The sequence below is a fragment of the Oenanthe melanoleuca genome, chromosome 2 (assembly GCF_029582105.1).
Source record: "Oenanthe melanoleuca isolate GR-GAL-2019-014 chromosome 2, OMel1.0, whole genome shotgun sequence".
Classification (NCBI taxonomy): Eukaryota; Metazoa; Chordata; class Aves; order Passeriformes; family Muscicapidae; genus Oenanthe; species Oenanthe melanoleuca.
Genome location: NC_079335.1, coordinates 11,492,036 through 11,517,554, shown reverse-complemented (window position 1 = coordinate 11,517,554; position 25,519 = coordinate 11,492,036). Strand labels below are relative to the sequence as shown.

Below are 25,519 nucleotides of genomic sequence, written 5' to 3'. Positions count from 1 at the left end.
AGAAAGTCCAAGGTTCTGTGACCAAGATTTGATACCTGAAGGCATCGCAGCAGACCAATCCTACAGCTGCAGGGGGCCCATGACTCTTGGGAATGAGAACGAGCTCCATACTTGTCATCAACATGAAAATACCAAAACCAGCATCCTACTACCACTTGTAGTTAGAAATAGTTGAAAAATGTATTTTGGATTAGGCAAGTGGGTTCAGAGGACCATGTACCAGTGATTTCAGCAGCAAATTTGTTTATTTTGCAAAGTAAATCCCAGCTGTCAGTTCCAAAAACTCAGCCTCAGCTTTAATAATTGCACTGAGTTCCTTCCTCTCCACAGAAATGCTGAGCCAAGCTTGGCCCTCCACAAACCCTGCTGCCTCCTGTGACTGCACAGCACAACTACCCCAGCTGAGCAAACAAGGCTTGAACTGCAAACACCAAGCCTGGTCTCTCCCAGCTTGCTGCTGGTTCTGAAACAAAGTACAAAACACAACACCTTACTGCAGCTTCCTAGCTACGCCTAAGTTAAGGTCTCCAATGGATTCTTTCTCCAATTACAACATTTCTGCTTAGGCAGGAAAATAAAAAGATCACCAAGGGAAGCCAAGAGCAGATTGAGAGTGCTGATGGAACACAGCAAAGCTCCTGAGTATATATTTTCTGAGACAATAGCTCAGAAAGGACCCAAGAAATATTGGATGCAATACCAGCATCATTTATAATTCTAGGATCCTCTTTAAAATCCTTAGGTTGAAACTCACTGAAGTAGTGCACAAGAAAATACAATTGTTTGCTACACTGTCCAGCAGTGCAGGTTTCTATGTAGTTAATAAATCCAGGCTGCATTCCAAGATGGAAAAATCTTCCTAACAGCAACACCAGCCTTCCTCCCCAGCTGACTACAAAGCCAGCAAGTGACAGCTGATCCTTGGCACCATGGGGTGAGTGTGTGATGGCCAAGATGGAATGCTCTAAAAAGGAACATCTCCTGAATGGGTACCTTGAGATGGGATTGTGTCCTCTGAACAGCACGGAGTTGTTGTCTGGGTGCTGTAGCCACTGGAGCACTGCAAGGAATCCCGGCTGCTCCTCTGGGTGTCCAACTGCAGCCCTCTGGACAGAGCGAGTGCCAGCTCCTCACAGGCCTCCATCTCCTCACCCTGCTGCTTACACACAGGAGAGAGACTCGTTACACATGGAAGGGTCAGTCACCTTCACCCACTTTTAGCTATCTCTCTCCCCATCACAGCTCGCCACCATCATAATCCAACAGGATTATGCCCTGCCATTTGCTTGGGGGCAGGAACAGATGCCTCTTTGGAGTACACTGCTCTGTAATAGTCAATACCCAATGGTGCATTCCCTCCTGCCTGCATGATTCCCACTGACCACAACAGCACCACTTCCCAGATAACACAACATGAAGTGCATCCAAGTACTGGCAGGAGCCAGCACAGCCATTCCCTCTACAGCAAACAGTGTATTTGAAATCAAGCTTCACCCTTGTGGCAGCTGACACCGTCATGCTCCGAGGTCTCTGTGCCTCCTCGGGGGGCGCGGGGGCTGCGCCCGGAGCGGCTCCATTGACATCTGCCTCGCGCTTTTCTTTGCGCCGTTGCAACGTGTTCACCATGGGCTGATCGTATGGGCCTGGCTTGGCCCAGTCCTAAGGAAATGAGCGCGTTAGGGACAGCTCTCATCAGGAACTGTGCTTTAATTACAGACACAACTACGCAAAAGGGCAATTTTAATGCAACAGATCGTGTATCAAACTGGATATGCCTTTCTGAATAAGGTGAGGAATAAATTTTGAGGATATTAGAAATCTTCATTTACTAAACCTAGTTCCTTTATTAAAAGGAATCTAAATTTCCCATTCTACCTTAACATACTTCTATTTTGATACTATAGTTTCATCTAAATGTAATTCCACGATGTTAAAGCCTACATTTTCAGAATTTCAAGCACAAAAATCACTGTCACACAGTAGATACAGATAAATGTCCAATCAGTGATGTAACTGTTTCAGATGTACACAGGTTCTAGTATTATGAGCTGTTACAGAAGTCTTCAGTTCTGAAAAATTAGGCTTGAACAGATTTTTCATACACATTAGTGGAGCAAGTTACTATGAATTATCTCTCAGTTTACCTACTAACTGAAATCTAGTTTATAATGATAGTCTATACTAAAGAAAGACTAACCTGACTCTGAATTACTGGTGCTAAATTTGAAACAAAAATTCCTCAGGCTATGAGGGCTATATTCACTTGGGGCTCTATTAAGCGAAGTCCTGAGGGTGTCCAGAACCCACACGCTGCAGACAAAGAGCTTGACTGATGCAGGACCTGTGCTGGGATGCAGAGCCAGTGCTAAGCAGTAGCTCCCAAAACACCAGATGCTGAAGGTACAATCCCAAGCCTGAAAGTTTTCCTTCACTGAGACAAAGCCTGCTTCAAAACAACTTGTATATGAGAATGGACCCCACACCCTCACAGCTGCCTGCTGGGCAGCCTCCCACAGCCTTCTGATAGACATTTAATGATGGACTAAGACCACCCTGGGTTTCTTGAGGTGCCTCAGTCCAAGGAATGGAAAGTGCAAGGCTGCTGAACTGACACACCCTCTTGTATGGACAGGTATTTTGGTTTTATTAACACATATGAAACTCTGCTTTGCCTTGACAGCTGTGTCTCTGCTTTAAATGTTTTGTTATGAAATATATTGGCAAAGTTCTTCTAGCAGAGACACAAAAAATGACCCTGAAGCCCCATGACCACTGTGGTCACCTTGTATGTATCCCAACAGTCTCCAGTGCTAGAGATAGAGTAGGAGCATCTGTAACAAGTTATCTCAATTTAGATGTATAAACACAGGTCTCCTGGTGCATATGCAGTATTATATAACTGTCCACAGGCACTTAAAATCTGCACAGCTACTGCTGACTGCACATCAGCCTTGCTGAGGATCCAGAGCAACAGACAAGAGACCTTTTCCTTTTGCTGTAGGGCAGAGTCTCCCAGGGGAAGCATCTGGCAGGGATGAATTTTCCAGCTCTAGCAGAGTAGACATGTTTTGATACCAAGTAAGATCCCTGCAGATCCAGCTGGAGCAACTGAGAGAAGTTACTGCACTCTTTTTGGGTGATCTCCCCAAGAGAGCACTTTCTGTCCGTGGCAGTTAAGCTTCAGTTACCACTTGGGTTTACCTGGTGCTGAGCACCTTCTTAAACCACTCCAGCTGGATCTGGGAGAGTATGCCTGCCTACAGCCACAGGGAGAACATCAGCGTGTCCAATGTATGGTCCCACTAAGACAACTGGATCCCCTTCCCTGCTCAAGTGAGCACTTTGACAGTGATAAATAAGCTCTTTACTCCCTGAAGAGAGCCCAGAGTGTTTTCACCAGTGTTTCAGAGCTAAACTATCCCTTCTTACCGAGACGTTGTCAGCTTTGGTATGTTTCAGCTAGTGCCAGAACACACAAAGTCATTCAGAAATACCCACAACCAGATTTTAGGTCTGATTTTCACCATGCAGTGCCCATTCAGAGTGATACCAAAGAGAGCAAATCAACCAGTAATTACATGGACCGAAAGAGAGCAACAACTGCCATGTGCATGCTGTTGGTGTGAGGGGGTGAGGACTGCCACAACAAAAGGAACACAAACCTTCCAGCTAGGGATCTTAGATGATGGTAACATGCCTGGCCCAATGGTGTAATAATGAACGTAGTCTGGAAGGAGGGCTGAGGGAGCCCGAGTCCACGTGCGGGAGACAGGCGGGAAATGAGGGAAAGGACCTGCACCAACTGAAGCTACGGATGGGTCACTTGATAAACTACAGTGATAAAACCCATTAGACAACTGGAAATGAAACAAATAAAAAGAACAAAAACAGAGAAATTAATATAAACAGAATGAATACAAAAATACACTGTGACTGATGTTCTAGGGAGAAAATCTCTGTATCTTAAAACAAAAGAAATTCTTCAATTCCCTGCAAATAAAAAACGGAAAATTGATATGATGCTTGATTCACAAGTGAGATTGCCTGAAAGTTGTTATCTATAACAAATTTCAGGCATCAATCTAGCAGTCATTGTCTCCAGCTGAGCAGCTTTGCCTTCTGTCCATGAAAGCAGCACACTGTGAAAAAGCCTTTGCAATTTAGGCTGCAGACTCTGGCCATGAAAACAGAATTTTTCCAATCCTGAAGGCATTTGCATTGGTGGCATTTAGTCTGTGTAACTGGACAGAGAGGAAAAGCATTAAGCCTTCAAACATGACATGTTCTGGCTGTGTGATGATATGGAAGATAAAAAAAAACCAAAACCAAAAACCAACAGCAAGGATTTACCAGATGAGAAAGGAGACTGCTATCACTTCCTCTCCCAATTCAGAGTGTATCCCACATAATTTATTCCAACCATGTGTATTTTTCTTTCCTTTTTGGTCAAAAAACAACCCCCATTACTCAGTGTAATGTACACTACCTAATAGGAGAGACGGGAGAAGCCACAAACAGCACAATCTGGGTAAGGTGCTTTTTGTCAGGCAACCAGCTGTGTTTGGGCAGCATTCCACAATCTCTTTGAGTTGGAAAGCTGGAAAATGACCTTTTCTTGGAAAATTACCTCTGTAAAATGACCAATTTATAGCTTCTCCTAGTAGCTAGTTTAAAGGCAATTGTGGCTTTTATACAAACATATTGATTTCTAAGGGAGTGTGCAACAGTTCCTATTCTCATCTTCACAAAGAGGAATCCTGGCTGCATCCATTGCACAGGGATTTTGTCCAAATGTTGCAGGGTTTGGATAACGAGCTAGTAGGTCTGTATGCCTTGTAGATGAAGTTTTTCACCTTATCTGTGGAGGCCCAAGCCCCCATGGTGGAGCCTGAGCTGACTGAGGTGGGGGAACTGCATTCGCTCACTGACTGGCAGGTTTCAGAGGCTTCTGAAGAGGCAGAGCTGGACGAATTCTGCAGCATAAAACAGCACCGCAACGCAGGGAAAGGATACACAAGCCACCAGAAAAGAAAAAAAAATCACAAACAAAAAGACAAAAAGCACATACACAGAGACACACAGGAGAGAGGGAAGGATGAGAGAAGCAAAGGGTTAGGATTTTAAAAATCAATTAGAAACTGCTCAAAACTATTGCTAATGTTCAGGAAATCTATGAAAAAAAAAAACAAACAACCACTTTCTTAATGCGAGAACTTGCCACACTGCTTAGGAATGAGAGAATTGAGGCAGCAATCTCAACTCCTCATTGCAATTTCAGCATCTCAATTCTGCTGCTGTCTCAGAGCAAGAAGCTGAGGGAGCGAGGGCACCTGTAATCCAAACATGCAATATACTGAGACAACTGATTTATACAGAAAAGCAGATCATCAGTACTTTGAAGTTCAGATTTAAAACATGGAGTAGCAAACGTCACTTACATTCTCAAGTTCTCATACATTCTGATCTGCAAAAGTGCTTGTGAAAAGCTCATCTGAGTTCAAGTATTATGGAACAAAAAAACAAGAGATACTTACCAAAACTGGAGGTTTCCAAAGTGCATGACCTGTATGCATGTGCCTCTGCAGGTAGGATGCATACACCAAAAGCACTCTGACTCAAACCCACCTGCCCTGCAGCCAGCAGGAAGGGACATGCACTCTGCTGAGTGCATGTGCTTGCCACCTGCCTTCTCCTAACAGCAGAGGCAGAAAATACCAGGGGCTTGGAAGGTGAGTAAAGGAAAATGCAGGACACAAAATGTCCACATCAAACATTTTGCTCCTACCTAGGAATTTCTCCAATTTTCAGTGCACACCTTTATGAGCCTTTGCTGCTGTCAGACCTCTACAACAGCATCTAATTCAACTATACAAAGGCCAAGGGGAATAACCACATCCACCATTTTACCAACTACAATGCTCTTCCACATATCCCCCTTGGAAGTGGCATCCTGCTCTGTAGGGATGCGTGTCCACATCCAGCTGAGAGCTTGGACATGGTCAAGAATACTGACAGAGTTGTCGAGGCAGTACTGAGCTCTACTCACTCTCAGAAATGCAACACTAGCAAGACAAATTCACTCTTTAGTAGCCAAGGTCCTGTGAAACAAGTCTATCTAAGGTGTTTTATGACAGTAGAGAGAATGTGCTCTTGTATCCAGTTTGTGTAGTGAAGACAGAGATGTCAAGGAATGACAGAGTGAAGAAGGGAAATCTCACCCAAAATAAAATTTCACTGGTTAACCTTGGGTAAGATCTGGGGTGAGATTGCAATAGAAGGACAGTTGGATATGAGGCAGTGTAGAGGAGCAATTATTCCTAAAACCCACAACTTGTCTCAGTGCTCACCAGGAGCTACAGATGGGTACAGCCAGCTGCCTAGGTAGAAGGAAATGCAGGTCTCCCAGGATGGAATACTGTCACCATAAGGATTTTGGTGAAGACTGCTAGGACAGCTGAGAAGTCAACATAGCATCAATACCCAGAGTTTACTGGTAAACTGTGATTTAAGTGAAATTGTGCAAAGGCTGTTGAAATTTTAAAAAGCATGTACAGTGATGGGAGTATTTTATAGAAATAACACTCCTACCCTATTCTGGCATGAGATGATCTGCAGGTCAAATGTGCTTAGGGCACAAGTATGCTCAGCTAACAAGGCTTGTATTCGAAGTGCAGTAAGAGTTGAGGTGAAGGTACAATCAGAGGGAACAGCAATAAATGACACACAGCTGTTAAGGACAGTGATGAAAGTGTTGCACCTGATAATGCAGTGGCATTATATTTAGTGGAACTCATCACATTTTTGATTTAATGCAACTCCTTTTAGGGAAAAATGCCTCTAAAAATAAGAAGACTGACAAAGATGAGCTGCAGTTGACTCTGCCATTAGTCACAACCATGGTGCATTAAATGGAGAGGAGACTATTGCCTCTATCTCTAAAGAAAAATCCATTATAGAAAACTAGCTTTTACACTGAAGTCCAGAGTTGTGCCTGATATTCCAGGTACCTCAGCAAAAGAAGCCACACTGTTATGGTTTAGGCAGGAAAAAAAAACAAGACAGAAAAATGCAATTACAGAAAATACTTTCTGAAACCTCCTCCTTATGGCCTAAATACCCTCGTGGGTCTGCACACTCTGCACATGGCAAGAGAGACAGTGAAGGGTCTGAGTTCCAAGCATTGCATCTCTCATGCTACCTTATTTTCTACAGATGCCCCAAGGATGACAAGTAAGAACTTGGAATTTACATCTAATACACTATTTTTATCTGTACGAGACAGAAATTTCACAAGGTCATTCTCAAGTAATGGTAGAGAGAGCTCACAAATGAGATTTACTACCAACAAAGATGCCTTAAAAAAGCAGATTATGAAGATGCTAAGTATGGGGTGAAAAAGACTGGAATTGGTGAACTTATTTTTGCAATAAAATAACTCCTCCAAAGTGAAAAACAGATGACAAAAAGGACTCGCCCACTAATTCAATGTGTCCATTCTCAGCGAGAAAAGCTAGAGAGAGGCTGAACCAAGATGCCATGGGGAAAATATCCTGGAAGCTGATGGAAATGCAAGAGGTGGTGATACAGGAACAGGATCTCCTCATCTTCAGAAACTTGCAAGGCACAGAGAAAAGGAATCTCTGGTCTTGCTAAAAAAGGATTCCAGCAATGGAAAGGGAGGCAGAAGAATACTGAACTCCTGAAGGAAAAGCATAAGAAAAACATGACTGGCAGTAGGTCAAAGGATGGTTGGATCACACTGGTGAGGCAGTCCTGAATGGCTGCATCTGGTGTGGGAAGTACAGACTTCCCTTCTTAGCATAAAGTACACAAAGGACTGAAGACAGAAACTGCACAGCTACTGCTTGGGCAAAAAGTCTCCAGACTCTGGAGTGGTTGTTCTAGATGCACAAGCCTTGGTACACCCTCTCCTGGGAGCACACACACAGGGCAGAGCAATTTCTGCTCTCACCCATGGTGTGAGAAATTTGACTATCAGATGTTTTTCACCTTGTTTTAGTAGATTCTTTTTAAAAAATGACTGTTTTGTTTGAATAATTTTAAAAATCAGTTCTTTCATTTTAGCTATTTTATTCCCTCAGCTGTGATAATGGCAGGTCTGCTCTGTTCTAAAACCATCTTTCTGAGAAAAAGCTTTAAATTAACAGTATAAAGCTAAAACTATGCTCTGAAGTGATAAGCAGTGCCTGGAATGTACACCTGTACAAGTGTAGCTTGGTCTCTGGTCTCTCAGATGAGCCATGGCTTGTTCTTGGATAGGGTCCTGTTGCTTGATGTGGTATGTACGAGTTCCAGCAGGGATATTTTAAAAAAAGATTTTTTTGAGCTAGTGGACCGTACAATTACATTTGCCATCTGCTGTCCTACTAACCTATAAAAGGACTATGGTTATCTTGGATTACTTGTATCCTTTGATAGCTATGTTTTCTATTCAAACATAGCATTGCTTTCTTAACCCTCTCCCTTTGTCAAATATGAGAAAATATGAGCTTCCTGGACAAGGATTTCTCAGGAGACCAACGCCTAATGATGAGCGTGGTCCAATGTCCCTCTAGTCAGTGGATGATGGTCTCAGCTACTTTTAGAAAAGCTCTGGATACTGACTTAAAGTCATCTCCTCAATTTGTCTAATTCCCAGGAATCTGCCTCTACTGACCCTTCTTTCTAGTCAGGGACAAACTATTACGAAGCAACTTAGAAAAGGACTTTTAGGAGAAACAAATATCCAGTGATAACTTACAGATGTGTTTCAGTTTGGACTTGGTTTTTGGGTTCTGTTTTGTTTGTTTGCTTTTGGTGGGGTTTTTTAAAGGTCTGATTTGGAAGCATTTCTTAATTTAAATGGAAAACTGGCTGTAACGACGTATTTTCCCTATTCTAACTTGCAGCTATTTCAAACAGTGGAATCTATTCAAAAGCATACCCTTTCCAGCTTTACAACCTGTACATGCAGAAGCAACTTCACATTCAGTTTCCCTCTACTTCACTGTTTAGAGAAAGTGCTTTCTAGAGCATTCTAACAACAGACTTATCTCTGCTGTCTGACAGCGCATCAACATTTTTATCTTTATCTGCTTTTTTCTCTCCCTTTGCTTTCATCTCCATGAAGTCACACGCAGCCTGTAAATTCCAACTGTGTAAGTGCTTCTCCCCTCATGCTCACTTTAAATCCAGTGGATCCCACTATTAGCACCCCCTGAATCAAACATCACTGTACTACTTACTATCACATCATGTGATCACAGATTCTCCCAGGCCTCAGTGTGTCTATCACACAGGGCAATGTGTGGGTTTAGCAGCATGAGCCAACAGCCACATCCAATGTCCATCCAAGAGCCACTGTGTGCTGCCAGCAGGTCTGTCAGAAGGGCTTTGTACAAGGTCACTGTGTGTCATGGGCAATGCTGCCCATGCCTGACCTTACACAGCATTTAAAGAAACTTTTCCACTCCAGAGAGAGACCTGTGATGCTTTTCCAGCTGTTCAAATGTACCCCTTTAATTATGATAAAAGCCTTTTACAGTGACCTTCCCACATGTACAGTCACATGTTACAGGCTAACACTTTTACTCCCAGCAATGCTGCAGAAAGGTGATCCTCATACACCAGCAAAAGAGCAGTCTGTTTTTATAACTGCTCCTTTTCCTATCTTCTATGCAATGTGTGATAATGGCAGACTTACTACTCTTACTAACAACTACAGGCTGGAAAGCAATCTTCATCTCTCTACATCTCTCCTCTGGTATAATCTCCATCTTGTTTCAATCTTCAGTTACTCTTTGTTTGAGATTCCAACCAACTCCCCACCCTCTACCTGTGATTTTGAAGAAATTCAGCTTAGTTTTCAGTGACACTTCCTTCTCTACAATACAGGCAAGCTTATATACGTAATAGCGTCACATGACTCATATATTTACATTCCTGTAATATGGGAATTATACATGGCCCCCTTTTACTTTTCTAAAACTCATTATTAAAAGAAAAAAGGCTTTGTTGATCAAACATATGCCACAGTGTGTAGCTAGCAAACATCATCAAAGCATCCACCTGCACAAGATCTACAGATTTTCAATTTCCTGTTGTTTCAGAGCTTGCTTTTCTGCCATCTAGAAATAATGTCATCAGTGTTTGAGACAGAGCAGCAGCCTCCTCCCACCCAGCACCGATGCTCCAAGCACAGCCCCACAGGGAGATCTGTCAGTTGGTTAGAAACACACAACACAGGGTAACACTGCCCACTGAACAGCTTCTGCTCAGCTTACAATCACAGTTATCTGTCAGCACAACACACACAATTTACTTAGTGCTGAACACAGAAAGCAAGACACTTAAGCAAAGATGAAGCAGCCAGGCAATGATCTGTTACCTTTTCCTCTGAGTAAAGGTAAACAGAACCAGGGACATACAGAGCACATACCTAGTTGTTATACCAACACACTACACTTGTCACACTGCTGCAGCCCTCTACAGCTCATGAAAAGCACAAGTGATGCTTGGATCAGTTTGCAACCTTATGGACAGTTTCTAAAATGAAGTGAAAGCATATGAACTTAGCTGGTGTAAATCAGTGTGACTTCCATCGACTTTCAGGATGTTCTGCCACCTGACACCAGCCTAAGTTCTCTCCTCTGCTTAACAGGGGAATTTGCAAAGGGAGGTGTTGGTTTTTTTTCATGCTAAGAGCAATTGCAAAGTTACATCCTTGTCTGCAAACATAGCATCATCAGGTGGATTACTGCCCTTTTATGCAGGTGCAGTGGATACTATGAAAACCAAAGATGATGCTAGCATGTATAACTGATGTATGTATCTTAAAAGTCAACTTCCTTACCTTGTTACTATTCCAGTTTACTTTATTATTGCTCATTTACTTTTTTGCATTTCACTTAGGTTAGCCATAGTCAATCTAAACAAAATATTCATTTTATTAGTGTGCACAAAGTTCTTCAGGATGTCATCTATAGAAAAAAGCTGATGTGTCCAGACTGGGGACAGAAGAGGTATCATTTAAAAAGAAAGCATTTCTATTAAAATGAAAGAAGGAAATACATTTAAAAACCATTGAGCTTCCCTTGAGAACATATTCCAAGCCTAAATGAACTAGTGTTGTTTTGGATGATATTTTAAAAATTTCTCTAAGGGTACTACTTACTAAATGTTCTGCAAAAGGCAAGGGTCTGTTTGCTGTCAAAGGTAGTCTAGGGTAGTTTACAAGGGCAGGTGACACTTGATAACCACCAACTCTTGCTGACCATGAGGATTAACGCTCCCCAACCATGCCTACAAAAGTACCTACTCCCCAACAAGTAAAAAGGAGTGCAACTGCTTTTTGAAGTAAAGGACAATTTTCTCCAGTGACCTCAGGGAGTATTAAAGTAGGTAATACTCAACACCAGGATATTAAGTAATTTTCAGTTTATAGCTAAGATTTTCAATGGGATTTATAATGTAAGAAGGCAATCTAGCCTTGTTTAAAAATATTACTGTTGCTGTGTGATTTCTTAAAAAAAAAAAAAAAAAAGGCATCAAAAAGAATTCAGGTGCTGAAAAGATCCAGGCCACGGAGCACTGCAAACCTCTTCCTGCAGATGGCCAGTGAGTTTTTAGAGGAATGATGCCATGAACAAAGAGAATAGCAGCTTTCTTCTGCAGACCCAAAAATGCTCAGGAAAATTTTGCTTATATTTGTAGTGAAATCCTCTTCATCTGACTGGCTTCAGGGTGTTATTATATATGACTACACAAGCAGTCATTTCTTATGAGTTCCATAAAGAATTAATAGTACCTCCCATTTTCATGCAGAAACCTTTCTGCAAGGTGCTCAACTGAGAGTCCAAAATTCAAGTTTATCCACAGAAATGGGTGTCATAAAAAATGACAAAACCAATTCCATATGATAATGCTGGTAGCATTTAGAGTATCCCAGAGACTTTGCAGAGGAGGAATAAAAGAAGTCTATCTAAAGACAAAGCCACCAGTATTAGTACTGTGGCTATCAAAAGGATGTTCTGGTATCACTATCTGCTCATTAAACAGGAAAGAGCCACCAGATACTAACCACTTGCAACCTGTGCAGGATGTTAACTGGTAACCTCAGTGTAAAGTGAGTATTATTCCCTCCTGCAAGGTGGGACTTCTTGCTCTTTGTTGTCTGTATTTATCTCAAAGTTAAGCATCCAGGCTCTCTCCAGGAGCAGAGGGAAAACTGTATCGCCCAAGAGCGACTCAGCCCTTTTACACAAAAGCAGCATAAATCACTCCACCCAGAGGCCCAACTTTGGGATAAATGAAATGCACTACGACAAGCCCTACCCTCAATGCTTAAACTGACTCCAAGGAACCCCAAAACCACATCAGATCTTTTTTCTGAAAGGTGAGCCAAGTTACAGAGTCCAGCTCACACTCAGGTTCTTGTTCTCATGCTTGCACGTACCTGGTTAGGTGCTTCTGGTGGCATGGGGGATGGCGATTTGGACTGGAAAGCATCCTGGGACATGAATCCAGAATCATGGGAGGACACACTGGACAGCCTCATGGGTGCCTGCTGAGGCAGATTGGAGCTGCGATAGCGATAGTGTGAACTAGGTGAGTGCGAGTGCGAGCCACTGGACCGGGAATCACTACTGTTAACGCTGTTCAGACTGCTGTGAGAGACAAAAGGAACAGAGAAAGGAAAGGGGAGAGGAAAAGACACAAGGGCGGGGTGGGGAGAGACCCATATACAGTACAATTAACATTCCACATGTCTCTAGCAACAGGCAGCATAAACCAGAAAAGAAAAATGTTGACAAATTAAATATATATATATATATGCACATATATATCAGTAAAGAACCATAAGCAGCTGCAGTATCCCTGGTGACCAGAGAGAAAATGGCATTTTATCTTGAGTGTCATTCAAATCTTAAAACACTCAGACTTCAGGTTAGGGATGAAGGAATTGCTACATGCTTTCCCTTGGATTTACACACTTGCTCTTGAGCACTTGCTCAGAAAGTATCTGCTGATGGTTCTCTCCTACTTCTGACTTACACTTGGCCCAGATTTTCAATGGGATTTTTAGCAGGGGAAACAAAGACATTGGAGTTCATTTAAAAATCTGCCTCTAGGCATGCTGCTGCAGACAGCCAGGAGGACAGCGTGTGAGACTTCCAAAAGCATGACCAAACCCTCACACTTCAGAGTGCCTGGGACACATTTTGCTCACTTGAAGGCTTCCTACCAGATAAAAACACATGACCAGATAAAAGCACGTGAAGTGAAGCCAAGCTACTGGGTATGGAGCTTTAGTTAGTAACAAGGACAACCAGAGAATTAAACCCCCAAATTAATATCCATGAAAACGAACCAAAGTGATTTTTCAAAGAAAGAGATTGATTTCTAATCCTCAGAATCCATGCATGACAGTACAGACAGGCCAGCCACAACCTGGGAGCTTTCAGAATTTCCTGCTGAGGTGGCTGAGCAGGACCAGCAGGATCACCCATGTGATGGCAGCTTCCTGTTCCATTGGCAGGAGCCTGGCCTAAGGGACGGCCCTAAAGGATATACGGGCAAGGCCTGAACCTCCTGTACACAAATGCCATGTACAAAGAACATGTGCAAGTCAGGGTGGAGCAGAGGAAGAGGAGCTCTGCTTTATTTTGCCCACACATATCAGTCTGTACCATACAGGTTTTACTGTACAAGCTGAAATTGATTAGGAAGAGATGATGAATTTTTTGGTTTTCTTTGCCATTTTCTTTTATAGCTTCAGGATATTGCATCTTTAAGCCTGTGTTCATTGCTCTAAATATGCATGTTTTCACATATATATATATAAAAGTACAGAATTTTTTATATATATCTGCATGCAGAGACAAGTAAGGTACATAGAAGTAGTGTTCACTTGCTCTGGCATGCTGCAGGTAACTTTGCTCATACACAGGGAACCTGTAGTACATAGTTCATAAAGCAAACTGAAAGGTAATCATTTGAGAGCAGCTAGAGGGGTGTTGAGCAGAATACACAACAGGTTATCTTCCTTTTCAGTAAAAGGAAAGAGTAAATGTAGACACCAGGATATGGGGGCAACATGCCAATAAACTGTTTTATGAGAGAAAACAGTTTTTACAGAGAAAGCATAGACAGAATCCAGAGTTTCAACATATTTCAGGACAGCATTAGACAGCATTAAACAGTCAAAAAAACTTGTATCAAAAAAGCATTTCCATCTACCAGACTGATAGGGCAATTGTCAAAGATGTTTTCTCCCTTCTCAAACAGTTTAACTTACTGATTAATAACAGCTACTTAGAATAATCTAAAAAGTCACCACATGAAAAACAGAAAAGGAAATTATGAATTGACAATCTCAGAGCTTAGATCAGTACAGTCTGTTCTTTGATCCAAAATGGATTCAAGAGAACTGAATCAAAAGCATCTTCAAGTTGTGTTGAGTTCAAAAACAGTTCAGTCATGTCCATCCTTTTTAGTATCTCCAGAACACACTTAAATGAGTAAAGACCATGAGGTACTGTTTCAGTAAGACTTGTTATTTGAGAATGTATACAATTCCATTTCCCAGTCTGAACTTGCCTTCCTTTCCCCCCCAATAGGTTAAAAAAAAGTATTACCAACGGACTTACCTGCAAACACTAGATTTTCTGGACATGGTAGTACTGGGAGAGGATGGAGGAGTCTGGTAAGACCAGCTGTAATCAGAACCTTTCAAATCTAAAATTACCTGATGAAAGATAATCAATAGCATCAAGGATGTGGAAAATTTTTTCCCCCTATTAATAGAAAGCCTCTGCTTTCTATTTCTGTTTCTGCTATCATACAACATTAATCCCTGCTACAAACTTTGAGTGCCAGCTGAGTCTCAGTTCTCTTCCAAAATTACGCTGTGTCACATAGGAGAGCTGGTTTCATCCTTGGCTTTCCTGGTACTAGCATACTCCAACACTAAGGCTGCCACCACAGAAAGTTAGTTCAGATTTGAATGGGAAAAGAACTTTTAAAAAGTAAACTGGAGATTTGTTTTTTGCATTAAGGATGCTTTTTTTTGCAGTTTTTGGTATTTTGTTTTGTTTGTTTTGACTTAAAAAATTATTACAGCCTTTGAGTTGAAGTATTGTAACATTAAACAATTAACTGCAGATTCAGTATTCAAACACAACAGACCTTTACACTTGTAGGTCAATGATAAGATGATTATAAAGTATGACAAAATACTGAGTTCACACAGTAGGGTTGCAGAAAAATGTCCTATTTGGATTCATTTAATGACACACATTTTCCTATGCATTTTAAGGACAGCACAGAAAAATGCTCAAATGTTAGAATCCATCAAGCTATGCAACCCCAGCAATTTTGTGACTACAAAAAGACAGAGATGCTCAAACACAGGGCAAGGAGATGACACCCATTTCTCAAATACTCTCGACAGAAATCAGGCATCTTCATACCCTTTGAAATGTTACTGCTACCACTTCCCTCTGGTCTTACCAAATATTTTAGGGGCACTCGGGCACTGAGAACAAATTTTCACAACAAAGCAGGGTTTTTAAAATTTTAAAAATTGCTCACATTAAAAATGACCTTGCTGCCATAAAGCTTCTACAAAACATCACATTAAGCCACTAAACACTAGTCATCAATATTCCTCCCAAAAAAAAAGAAGAAGTGGTGCAAGCCACAAATAAAATGTTTTCCAGGTAACAAGAGCTAACCTGTTCACTCGAGGATGGCAATTTGTGTGGATCCATGGTGAGACTTTTCAGGTCATCTGATATGGTTTGCAAATGGGTTATTTCTCCTAGCATTGATATTTCTTCTTCCTGAAAATAAAAAAGAGCCAGGCTAACCACAGCCTTGGATTTAAAAATCAGATCTGTAACACAACATATGACCTTTATCATTTTGCTGATGAGTGTGGGGATGCCCAGTGGAGCTGCCTTTTCTTTACAAATTAAGTAATTATGAAAGGTCAAAAAAATTAATTTAGAGTTTTGTAACTACTTTAAGACTCCTATAAATTCTAAGGCCCAAAAATCTTTTCTCTCATCTACAAGATAATTAAGTCTCAGCCTTCTTTTTGTGACATCTTCATAAAAAGTGTCAGTTTTGCTGCACTTGACAAATAACTAACTATTCTATGTACACTCACTAATGTGCCCTAAAAATTTTAAGCCTGAGTTTAAACAGGGGTTAAATTCATAGTTTTTGATAGTTAAAGCATTAGGCAGGTACAGAGAATTAATACATCTGTGATTATTTTGGGTCAAATTACATCAACATCTAACTCAGACGATGATTCCTGAACTGTAAAATACCACAGTAATTCCATAGCTACCATTTCTTCCAGGTTCTCTGAGTCTGGAATTTACCTCCTCCTGCTGAGCCAAGACTTTCGTAATTCTCTAACTATGGTGTGCTGTTGAGACTGATGCTCTTTGTAAGCAAGCACTGGGAACATTTTCCCAGCACTTTGGTGACCCTTCAGAAATATGCCTCGCTTGCACAAACCCACGAACAATTCCTTGTCAGGCTTCAGACTACCTGAAATGATGAAAATTTACTCAAACCTTTCCAAAGAACTGTCATGTAGAGGGAAAGGAGCTATCAGAAAACTGTATGGAAGCAGCCTGCAATTTGGCAGATAATGTCATTATATACACAGGGGAGGTCTTGAAACATTTATCAGTCCTAGCACTGGAGTAGGAGTAAGGAGGATTTATATTAAAATGTGATGTTACGAAGGAAAGCAGTGGAAAAAACTGAATTTGCAATTCAGGCTGGAATGCATAAAGAATACAATCTGACTTCAGTCTTTGTGCTCATTGTTTACCCATCAGTCACCCTGAAGAGATTCAGTGTTTTCCATTTCTGAATTACTCCAAACGCCTACAAGAAAGGTCCCAACTCTCACCACTTGCCAGACTGAGATACAGGCTGGATTTTAGCTCTAGAAATTAATTCCTAAGACATAACAAGATACTATCTTCAGAGGCTTCTGGCCACTTATCTAATCTGTGAACTGTACTGACTGAAAATGAAGAGCTCTTACGATCACAGGGCGCAGCATCGAGATGAAAGCACAGAATCGACCACGCTCCTCGATCAGAGCCTTTCTGACAGCTTGCTTCTCGGTTTCTTCAAGCAGCAGGTACTTATCATTGACATCTTGTAAAGCACTATCCAGCTGGGGCTGAATGTCACCCCGTCCTGTATGCAGGAAACAATCAAGAGCACATATTGTCAAAACTGTGTCTCTCCAGAGAAGATGACATTATTTTCAGCCAGCACTGCTGCTAGATTGTCCTTTTGCAATTCAAGTCTCAACCAGCATTTTCTCTTAATTCAAATTAGTATGGATATTTCCCCTCTCAAATAAATCAAGCATTTCAAAGCATTTATTTTTTCCCCTTTTGCACAGATTAGAAATCCAGCTTAATTCAAAAGGTTTCAACAAGCCAAAGGCAGCTTTTTAAATGAGGACTTTATCAGAGCATTAGCTGCAGAAACTCTTCACATCATCCTTGCCGAAAACCAACATCTTACTAACTGGGAGAGTATAAATCACTAGACTAGGTGGACTCCTTCTTGCATTTGTGCTTAACAAGGTCCTAGTGAAAATTTTGTGGAGCCACTAATTAATGAATCAACCTTCTACACAAAGTGCTACTATGGACATGTTACTGATCATTGGACCACTGCATGCAAGTTCTCTGCACACACCAACTGCTGAAACCATTTTCTTCATTCCAGAATCCAAACTAAACCAAACCTCTCAACACAGGTTATATATATACGTAGGACATTCATACGTATATATTTATAATATATAGATGTCCAATATAATAAAATTCCAATGTTTTGCAATTAAAAGCTTCACTTGTTAATTGCAGTCAACTCATAGTAACAGAACTTTCTGTGACAGCTAAGTACCTTATTCTGTGCTGACTGCTTACGCTGCATCATGCAAAAAAAAATATTCCTCTAGGAATTAAGAACTGCTGCATAGATATACTATATCCAATAACGTTACAGTTGCAAGATGTTTTCATGCAGCACAGATCTCTAAATATTTTGAAGGACCTCAGTTGTATAAATTTGTTGCAAATCTCCCAGAAATGCCACCATATGCAATTTAACTACCAAGAAGATAACACTGAAAAAATTGTGGTTGAGTTACAAGCAGCTACCCAAAATCAATTTTTGGATGATAATCTTTCCACAAAGAGGACTTAGAGCTACGAGCAAAAGGAAAAAAAGTATCTTTGTGTGTGTAGTACACAATGCAGATGACTCAATGTCAGGCTTACAAAGGAAAAACCTCTGCCTTACTATCAGATGTATTTCCTTAATACTCCAGAGCAAGGCAAAGCCATCAGCCTTCCTGCACTAATAGACAGCCAGAGCCACAGGAAAAGAGAGCAACAATGGATGCAAAGAGAATCACACTGGCTTAGCAGTCTTACAGGCTGGATATATCCAAATCTCCTCTGTACAGAGTTAGACATAGTCCAGATAAAATGCACTGAACACCCACATGCAGAGCTCTGCAATGGATCCTGGAAGAATCACATGCAGTGCAACATGGACACTGCCACCGCCAAGGCCACCTGGTACCAAATTTCCAGCAGTATCTGATCCTACAGATCAGTCTGGCTGTTGCAATGTGGTCATGAAACTGTTTTGGAAGTAAATAAACTTGAAGAAGAACAGAACCTGAAGGCCCTCTGCTTCCTCTGCCAAAATTAGCATCTACCAGAACCATGTTATAGCAGAGCTTCGGATACCTCCCTGAAGGTCCTGTGCCTTTTTTTCTGTTACCCTCAGGAGATAAACTGGGCCTTCCTGCTTCAAGACCATTCTGTATATTTCAGGCCCTCCCCACACTCTGCCATCAGATGCAGTGGTTAAGCATTTATACTTCTCTGGACTGGTTCTTTCAAATTCTTTAGGACACAGAAACTCGCATCATTGCTCAGGCCCTTTTTGAGTGCTGCCTGCAATTACAATGAGTAAAATAACCACCTGTTGTTCAAGCCTAGATACTGGCTCACTACCATGGATGTACCGAATGCAAAATATATTAGAACTAAATCAAACACTCATTAGTTCAGCTCTGGAGAAGTGCTATAAATATTCAGTTGCGCCACCATAATCATGCAGATAATGCAGTAAATCCTGGTTAAATGCATTTGCTTATGCAGTGAAAACACACACACTTTAAAAAGCAACTAGACACCATTGACAAAGTGGGTTTAATTATAGTGAATTTTGGTACTTTCTATGGACCTCAGGGCAGGACATCTTGGACCAGAGAAACAAGAGCAGCCAAAACCTGGGACAAGAATAAACCTCATTTGCACCTGTGAAATTCACTCAATTCAAGAAAGTTATGAGAATAATGATCAGGCTGGTATTTTAACCCTTTGTTCAAAGCATGTGTAAAACTGCACCACTCTCCAACTTCCTCTACAAAATTCCCATTTTATTTCCTCCAATGAGTCAGTACAGTAACAGACACGCTGCTTCTCACCAGTATTTTCACAGACCTGTTTTTATGCTCAGGGGCATTTGGGAAGTCTATGAAAACACAGAAGCTGTCTCAGATATAATTCAGAGCAGGAAACAAGCTTAGGTGAATCATTTAGATGAGGCTGTGAAGTCAGATGTTTACAGATGAATACAGCTCTCTCCTGGTGACTTCTCATAACTCATCTTTGAGGAGGAGGAAAGCTTTATCAACATCCTTTGAAAGCTCCACAATGCAGACATCAATCTAGCAAGTCTTTTGAAAGCAGGCTTAGCTCTTCCCACTCCCTGAATTGCCAGCTGCACTCAGCTCAGGAAATTTGAGGGATGAAATCTCTGCCTAATTTAACCTGTTTCCTCTGCTAAGCAGAGCAGAGCACATCCCCACAGCAGCACTTCTACACCTACAGAACACCAAAGGTGTGAGGACCAACTGCTGACCACTCTGCTCCTCAGACACCTTGGGTCTCCAGTGATTTGAATCTCAGAAGGGAATACTGACCACTGGAGAGAAATGCAGTTTTTTCCCCCTTGAATGACAAAGAGAAAGTTAATTGGCCAAGGCAATATTTTTGATTGTAGTATTTTTGCCGTGGTGACAAGGCACACTTCCATAAGGAACATCAGCAAGTGATTATTTCCTCCAGCCCACATTCTTTGGCCTTTAGGTTATACGTTCCAAAACACTTCCAAACCAACACAACTACCACAACGACATTAAATTGTTCCAGAACAATCTTATAATGCAGCAGCTGTAAAAGTGCACCTGGAAGGACACTCCTACCCCAGCTGCAGGCAGGTTTGAGTGACCCACCACAGCAATTAGCAACAGCAATGGCCAAAAGCATCCAGTGTAGTCACAGGTCACTGGTCTGAACCAGCATGACACGAATGGGAGGTAGGGTGGTTCTGCAGAGCATGTTGGCTGCACCAGAAGAAGTCAACAACCTGAACACTTGAGGAGGAATTCAAATCCAGGCTTTCTCAAAGTGGAGCTCTGGTGATACAGAGAGGAGCAGGAATGCAAGACCAGAAGTTGTGGACTGAATTCTCCAACAACACCACACTCCAACAGCCTGGTGACCTGTGGCTGGACACAGGCAAGTGACAGCTAATCATGTGTAGGGAGCTGAACTACTTCTCATCAGAGGTAACAGGGATCTGCTGCTACTTCAAGGACAATCTCAGTAAGTCACCCTCACAGTAGGTGCTTTACATCATTACCATGACATGCAAGGGTTTTAAAGGACACACATGCAATAGAACTTGCATTTTACAGTGTTTTGTGTGAATCCTGGCTGAAAGCCTCATGCAATTTTTAAAATAACTATTGTTCAAAAAGAACTTTACTAAAGGAAAAATATTAGGGAAAAAGGAAAAGGCAAATCTGATTTTCAAACCAATTTCATGCCTATATTTTATAAGACAAACTAGAGAAACTCTCAGCAACACCAAAGCAGAACAATAATTTTTAAATTCTCTCTGTGGAAGTTAGACTGCTAAAGTTAATGCTGTTATTGACAGTGCAATGATGCAAATATTGGTGAAACTACTATTTTCCATGTCCTCACATAAAGACTGTTCCCTTCCACTTTTTCAAGCATCTGCACAGAACTTTAATATTCTATACTGGGCACTTGACAGAGTGGCAGAATTTACACAGTATGAGGCAATGCTGAGTACACGTCTACTTGTACAAACCAAAGAAGGCTCCAAGTAAGTCATTCCCAAACCACCTTCTTTACAAGAGCACATCTGCTCCAACTGCCAGAAGGAACACCTCCTTTAAGTTCTGCACAGTAAACAAATTAACTAATATGGATCTGTGCTGAGAACACGAGAATTCTGCCACCATTTATCAAAAGGTAAAAAACGTCATAACTGGATTAACCTCAGACTCCAGAAACCAATTCTGAGACTTTCTGTTGGCTACTGGGGATCTGAGTCCGCTGCTCATGTTCAAAAGTGCAAAGGTTTGCCTTTACAGAAAAGCTACAAGTTGCCAAATGACATTTCTAGATTGAATAACATACCAGGAAAAGCACAATGTGTGGTTTCAGAAAATGGGGACAAGCAGCAGGCTCAACAAGGCCCAGCTCCAGGAGCCCAGTGGAAGTGCCTCATTTGAGAGCTTGCTGATTGAATCAATCCAGGCTTCTCCCAAAGGCAACAGCTACATCACTACACTGACAAGTGCAGGTATGAGTACTTTGCTTAGATTCAGAAACACCATGCTTCATTCACAATGGGATCTCAAGGCAGCTACTTTAAATTTGCAAAACAGCTGAAACAGCACCACAATTTAAATACATTTGAGATGTGATCAGGCAACAGGAGACAACTGTGATGCTGAATTCCAACCCTGGACACCCAGCATGAAGTAAATATAGTGATTTTTTATCTATCATGTCAGAAAGATGCATGCGGTTTTCAGAAAAAAAGGGAATTTGGATCACAGGTTACAAAGACCAACATTAAGGACTTTAGGCTCTAGACTTTAAAAGTCATATTAACAATAAGATACTCAATTATTTGAACATCACCTTGATGACATGTCTATTCCACTTAACTTCTCTGCCAGCTGTGACAAGATTTATCTGTCCATGTTAATCCCTTTCTAAAATAAACCAGAGATTTTTCCACAATACTGGTTTTCTTCTTTTACAGTGTTCCAATTAAATGCCAAAAGAAAATAAAAAGATGATTTGTTCATTAAGATTAGGCAGTATTTTAGTTACATTAGAAATTAAAGTCTAGGCAGTTAGTGGAGACCAGACACCATAAAGAGGCCACAGCAAGGGCTACAATAAACCAGCCACCAGGGTCACAGCATGGCACAGACTTACCCAGAGCCTCAGCTGTCAGGCAGGTGCGCATGGTGAGAAATTGCAGGACACAAAATTGACACAGAAAGGAAAATAAAAAAAGTCAAACTGGTATTCCAGCATTCCTAGAATTCAGACATTATCATCAGCGCCAAGACATGAGAGTGAGCAGTTTGGACTAAACTATTTTGACTTCTTCTGTTGCTGATAAAGACAAAAGCATTAGTTTTGCATCCTGATGAGCTGTTGCAAATTAAACCCCTGATTATTTAGCACACAGTTTCACTTTACGAGACTTAAACCAGTTAGACTCCTTGGTGAGAACATGTAAACCTGTGCTTCAGAGAAAGTGCACAACACAGACCTGGTCAAGAGGCACAAATCTCATCCCCTCACAGGAACAGGGAATTCAAATCTGCAGAACTCTAGGCAGGTGCTGCGTGAGTAACCACAGCACTTTCTGATGCTCTCTACTGCAATTACGTTAACAGATTGTTAATTAAATGAAAACCTAATTGCTGATGCAATGTGGAAGAAAATCAAAAATATTAACTATGATATGTGTATTTTAATTAAAAAAACTTTATATAACAAAATTTTGTAATAAAACTGGCTTGCTGCCAAAAAGAGGGGAACTATCAAGAGGCCTTCAAAACTCAAGGAACAAAAGTAAATCCAAGCAATGTCTTCAGTCACTAATTTAGCAACATGTCTTCATTGCATTTTTGTAAAGCAGAGCTCACATTATAAGTTTGCAAGAAAAAAAGAACCCCAAAACAACAAACACACCAAAAAGCCCTGCAGGCACCATGGCCTTGTCCATTCAAGATTTTTTTCCTGCAACAGATAAGGATAATTTGGTCATCAGCTTCACTCCTTCTGAGCTGCATCTTATTGACTCCACAGAGTTTTGAATCTCACTTCAATCATGGTGCCACATTTGATCAATTTAGAGGAATGACGCTCCCTCCCAGGGCAGGAAGGCTCTGGCCAGGGATTCTCCACCCCACCAGCCTGCCACTCCATATGAGGCAAGTACCATGTACAGAAAGAGTGCAAAGTGCCTGAATGAGAAGGCCAGCACTTGCTTTAAGAACTGTGACATTCTTCTGTTATAATTGCATTAAAGAGCTTTATGTTTTTTAGTTTAGAAACACGGGCTTTGCACAACCATCCTTGAGAGCAGTCTAACAAAATTACACAGACCAGCAGATAACACAAAAAACAGCTAAAAAGGCTCTAAAACACAAAGAACTCATTTTTGCTAACCAGGAGAAGGAAGAAAAAGCACTTTTGGCAGTATTACAGCAAATTAATAATCATGTTCTACAGTAAATTTAAATTCATGTTCTATTCTCTGAATTTCATTAGAATCACAAAATACTTTCCAAAACTGCTGCATACTCAAAAGGAGAGACTGTCAGTTTGGATACCCAGCATTGATGGGACACAAGAATAAATGTACTGAACGTTAAGGAAATTCTGCAGAAACTTCTACATGTCTTACAGATAAAATTCAGTTTTCTTATTAACATATGTTGTATTATTGGGAGTGTTACATCCAGCGACTTCTTACACATCCACTTGAATTTAAACATTTTCCTCAAAGCTCTAACAGTGTCACATGAAGAACCTGAAAATGAAACCTTACCAGTATTGTTAAAGAGACAGAAGGGAAAGGAAACCTGTCTATTTATTCATGAATCGCCAAGCTGAAATACAGAAAATAGACCCAACGTGCACTCCAGATTTTACACATACATTCAGATATATTTTTATTTAATCACTTGATAATTTTTTCTTCAAGATTCATGCATTTGTTAACCTTCCCAAATGGTTACATGCAGAGCCACAGCTGTTCACTCTCTCCTGATTCAAATAGCATCAACAGCTTCTAGCAGCTATGGATCCACTTAGAGTCCCTGACTCAGCAGAAACCTAAACATGGAATTTATTTTAAGTATATGCATAATTATTCTGCTGACTGGTTAGCTGGGCTGATTTCTGATGGCCAATGTTTGTCTGAAAACAAAGAGCAATTTAGAAGATGTCTGCAATTCCATGCACTACACAACTTCATCTGTTTAGACAAGATCTAAGTGTCAGTGCTGGGGTGGGAACAACAGTGTAAGAAAAACAAAGAACCTTGAAGATCACCATGAGACCCTCAGGGATTGCATGGATATGGGAGGTGCAACAGGATCCTATTTAAGACTACACAGATTTAGCTTCAGGAGTTTTTTGGGTTTTTTTGTACAGTTAAAGACAACAAATAGGGTGAAAATTTTCTCTGTGAAGTCATTTGAAATACAACACCTTCATATCACAGTCATGTAACTACTAAAAATACCCTAGCAAACTTCCAGAAAGGACCCTGGACTTCCTTTTGTTTTGTTTGGAAAGCTTGGTGTTTTCCCCATCACTTCAAGCTTTGGAAACACCCATATTTGCAGTTAACATACTTCCTCTGCAAACATAGTTTCTAATATCTGATCCTGAATGCCTGGCCTGAACTTTCAACTTGGCCACATGGAAGGAGAACAAACAGACCACGCACAAGCCATGGAACAGGCAAACCCCCGTGGATTTGGCCCCTCAGAGCCAATGCAGGGAGCCCAGCCTGCAGCACTCCTGCCACGACAAGCCACACAGCCCATGACCCTCCTTCCTAAATGTGCTTGGGAGGCAGACAGGGAGCAATGAGCTGCTGTGCATGCTGCAGCATAGCTGTGAGAGAGAGCCTCTGCAACCCAGCAAATCAGGACCAGGGGACACCACTGCCATTATGTGAACAAGGAAAGGAGAGAGTTATGTCTGAGCTCCTCCATCTGGAACTGCCCAAAGCAGAAGAAAAACACTTTCCCATAAAGTTAAATGGGAAATAGCAGAATAAGCTTAAAGGACATTTTAAGTAGCATGCACAGTATTGAAGCAAATCCAGAATTCAGCAAACATCCCGCTTGCCCACAGGTGATCATAAAGTTAATTCAAAAGTATTCTTACAAGTGCTAGGAAGGGAATGAATTGGTTGTTTTAGAATTTCCATAGGTCAGTAACTTTACAGAAAAATCAAAGGGACAGGTCCTGCTTGAGGAAGAACAGAATAAAAAAGGTAAGTCTGTAAAACAGAAAAACAGGAGAGTTGA

At 41.1% G+C, this 25,519-nt stretch overlaps 1 protein-coding gene across 16 annotated transcripts in view; it reads right to left on the bottom strand.

The window, feature by feature from the left end:
• Nucleotides 1–25,519, bottom strand: part of MTSS1 (MTSS I-BAR domain containing 1) — a 124,547-nt gene that overhangs the window by 3,091 nt on the left and 95,937 nt on the right. For 5 of the 16 annotated variants that reach the window (XM_056484904.1, XM_056484903.1, XM_056484912.1 and 2 more), the window contains 9 exons: nt 22,395–22,406; nt 17,072–17,229; nt 15,735–15,842; nt 14,649–14,746; nt 12,455–12,665; nt 4,854–4,973; nt 3,663–3,857; nt 1,495–1,659; nt 994–1,156 (listed from right to left, as the gene is read on the bottom strand). In XM_056484904.1, the coding sequence (XP_056340879.1) occupies nt 994–1,156; nt 1,495–1,659; nt 3,663–3,857; nt 4,854–4,973; nt 12,455–12,665; nt 14,649–14,746; nt 15,735–15,842; nt 17,072–17,229; nt 22,395–22,406 (1,230 nt within the window). The remainder of the gene's footprint in view (nt 1–993; nt 1,157–1,494; nt 1,660–3,662; nt 3,858–4,853; nt 4,974–12,454; nt 12,666–14,648; nt 14,747–15,734; nt 15,843–17,071; nt 17,230–22,394; nt 22,407–25,519) is intronic. The other 11 variants (XM_056484907.1, XM_056484906.1, XM_056484910.1 and 8 more) reach the window with 9 other exon arrangements.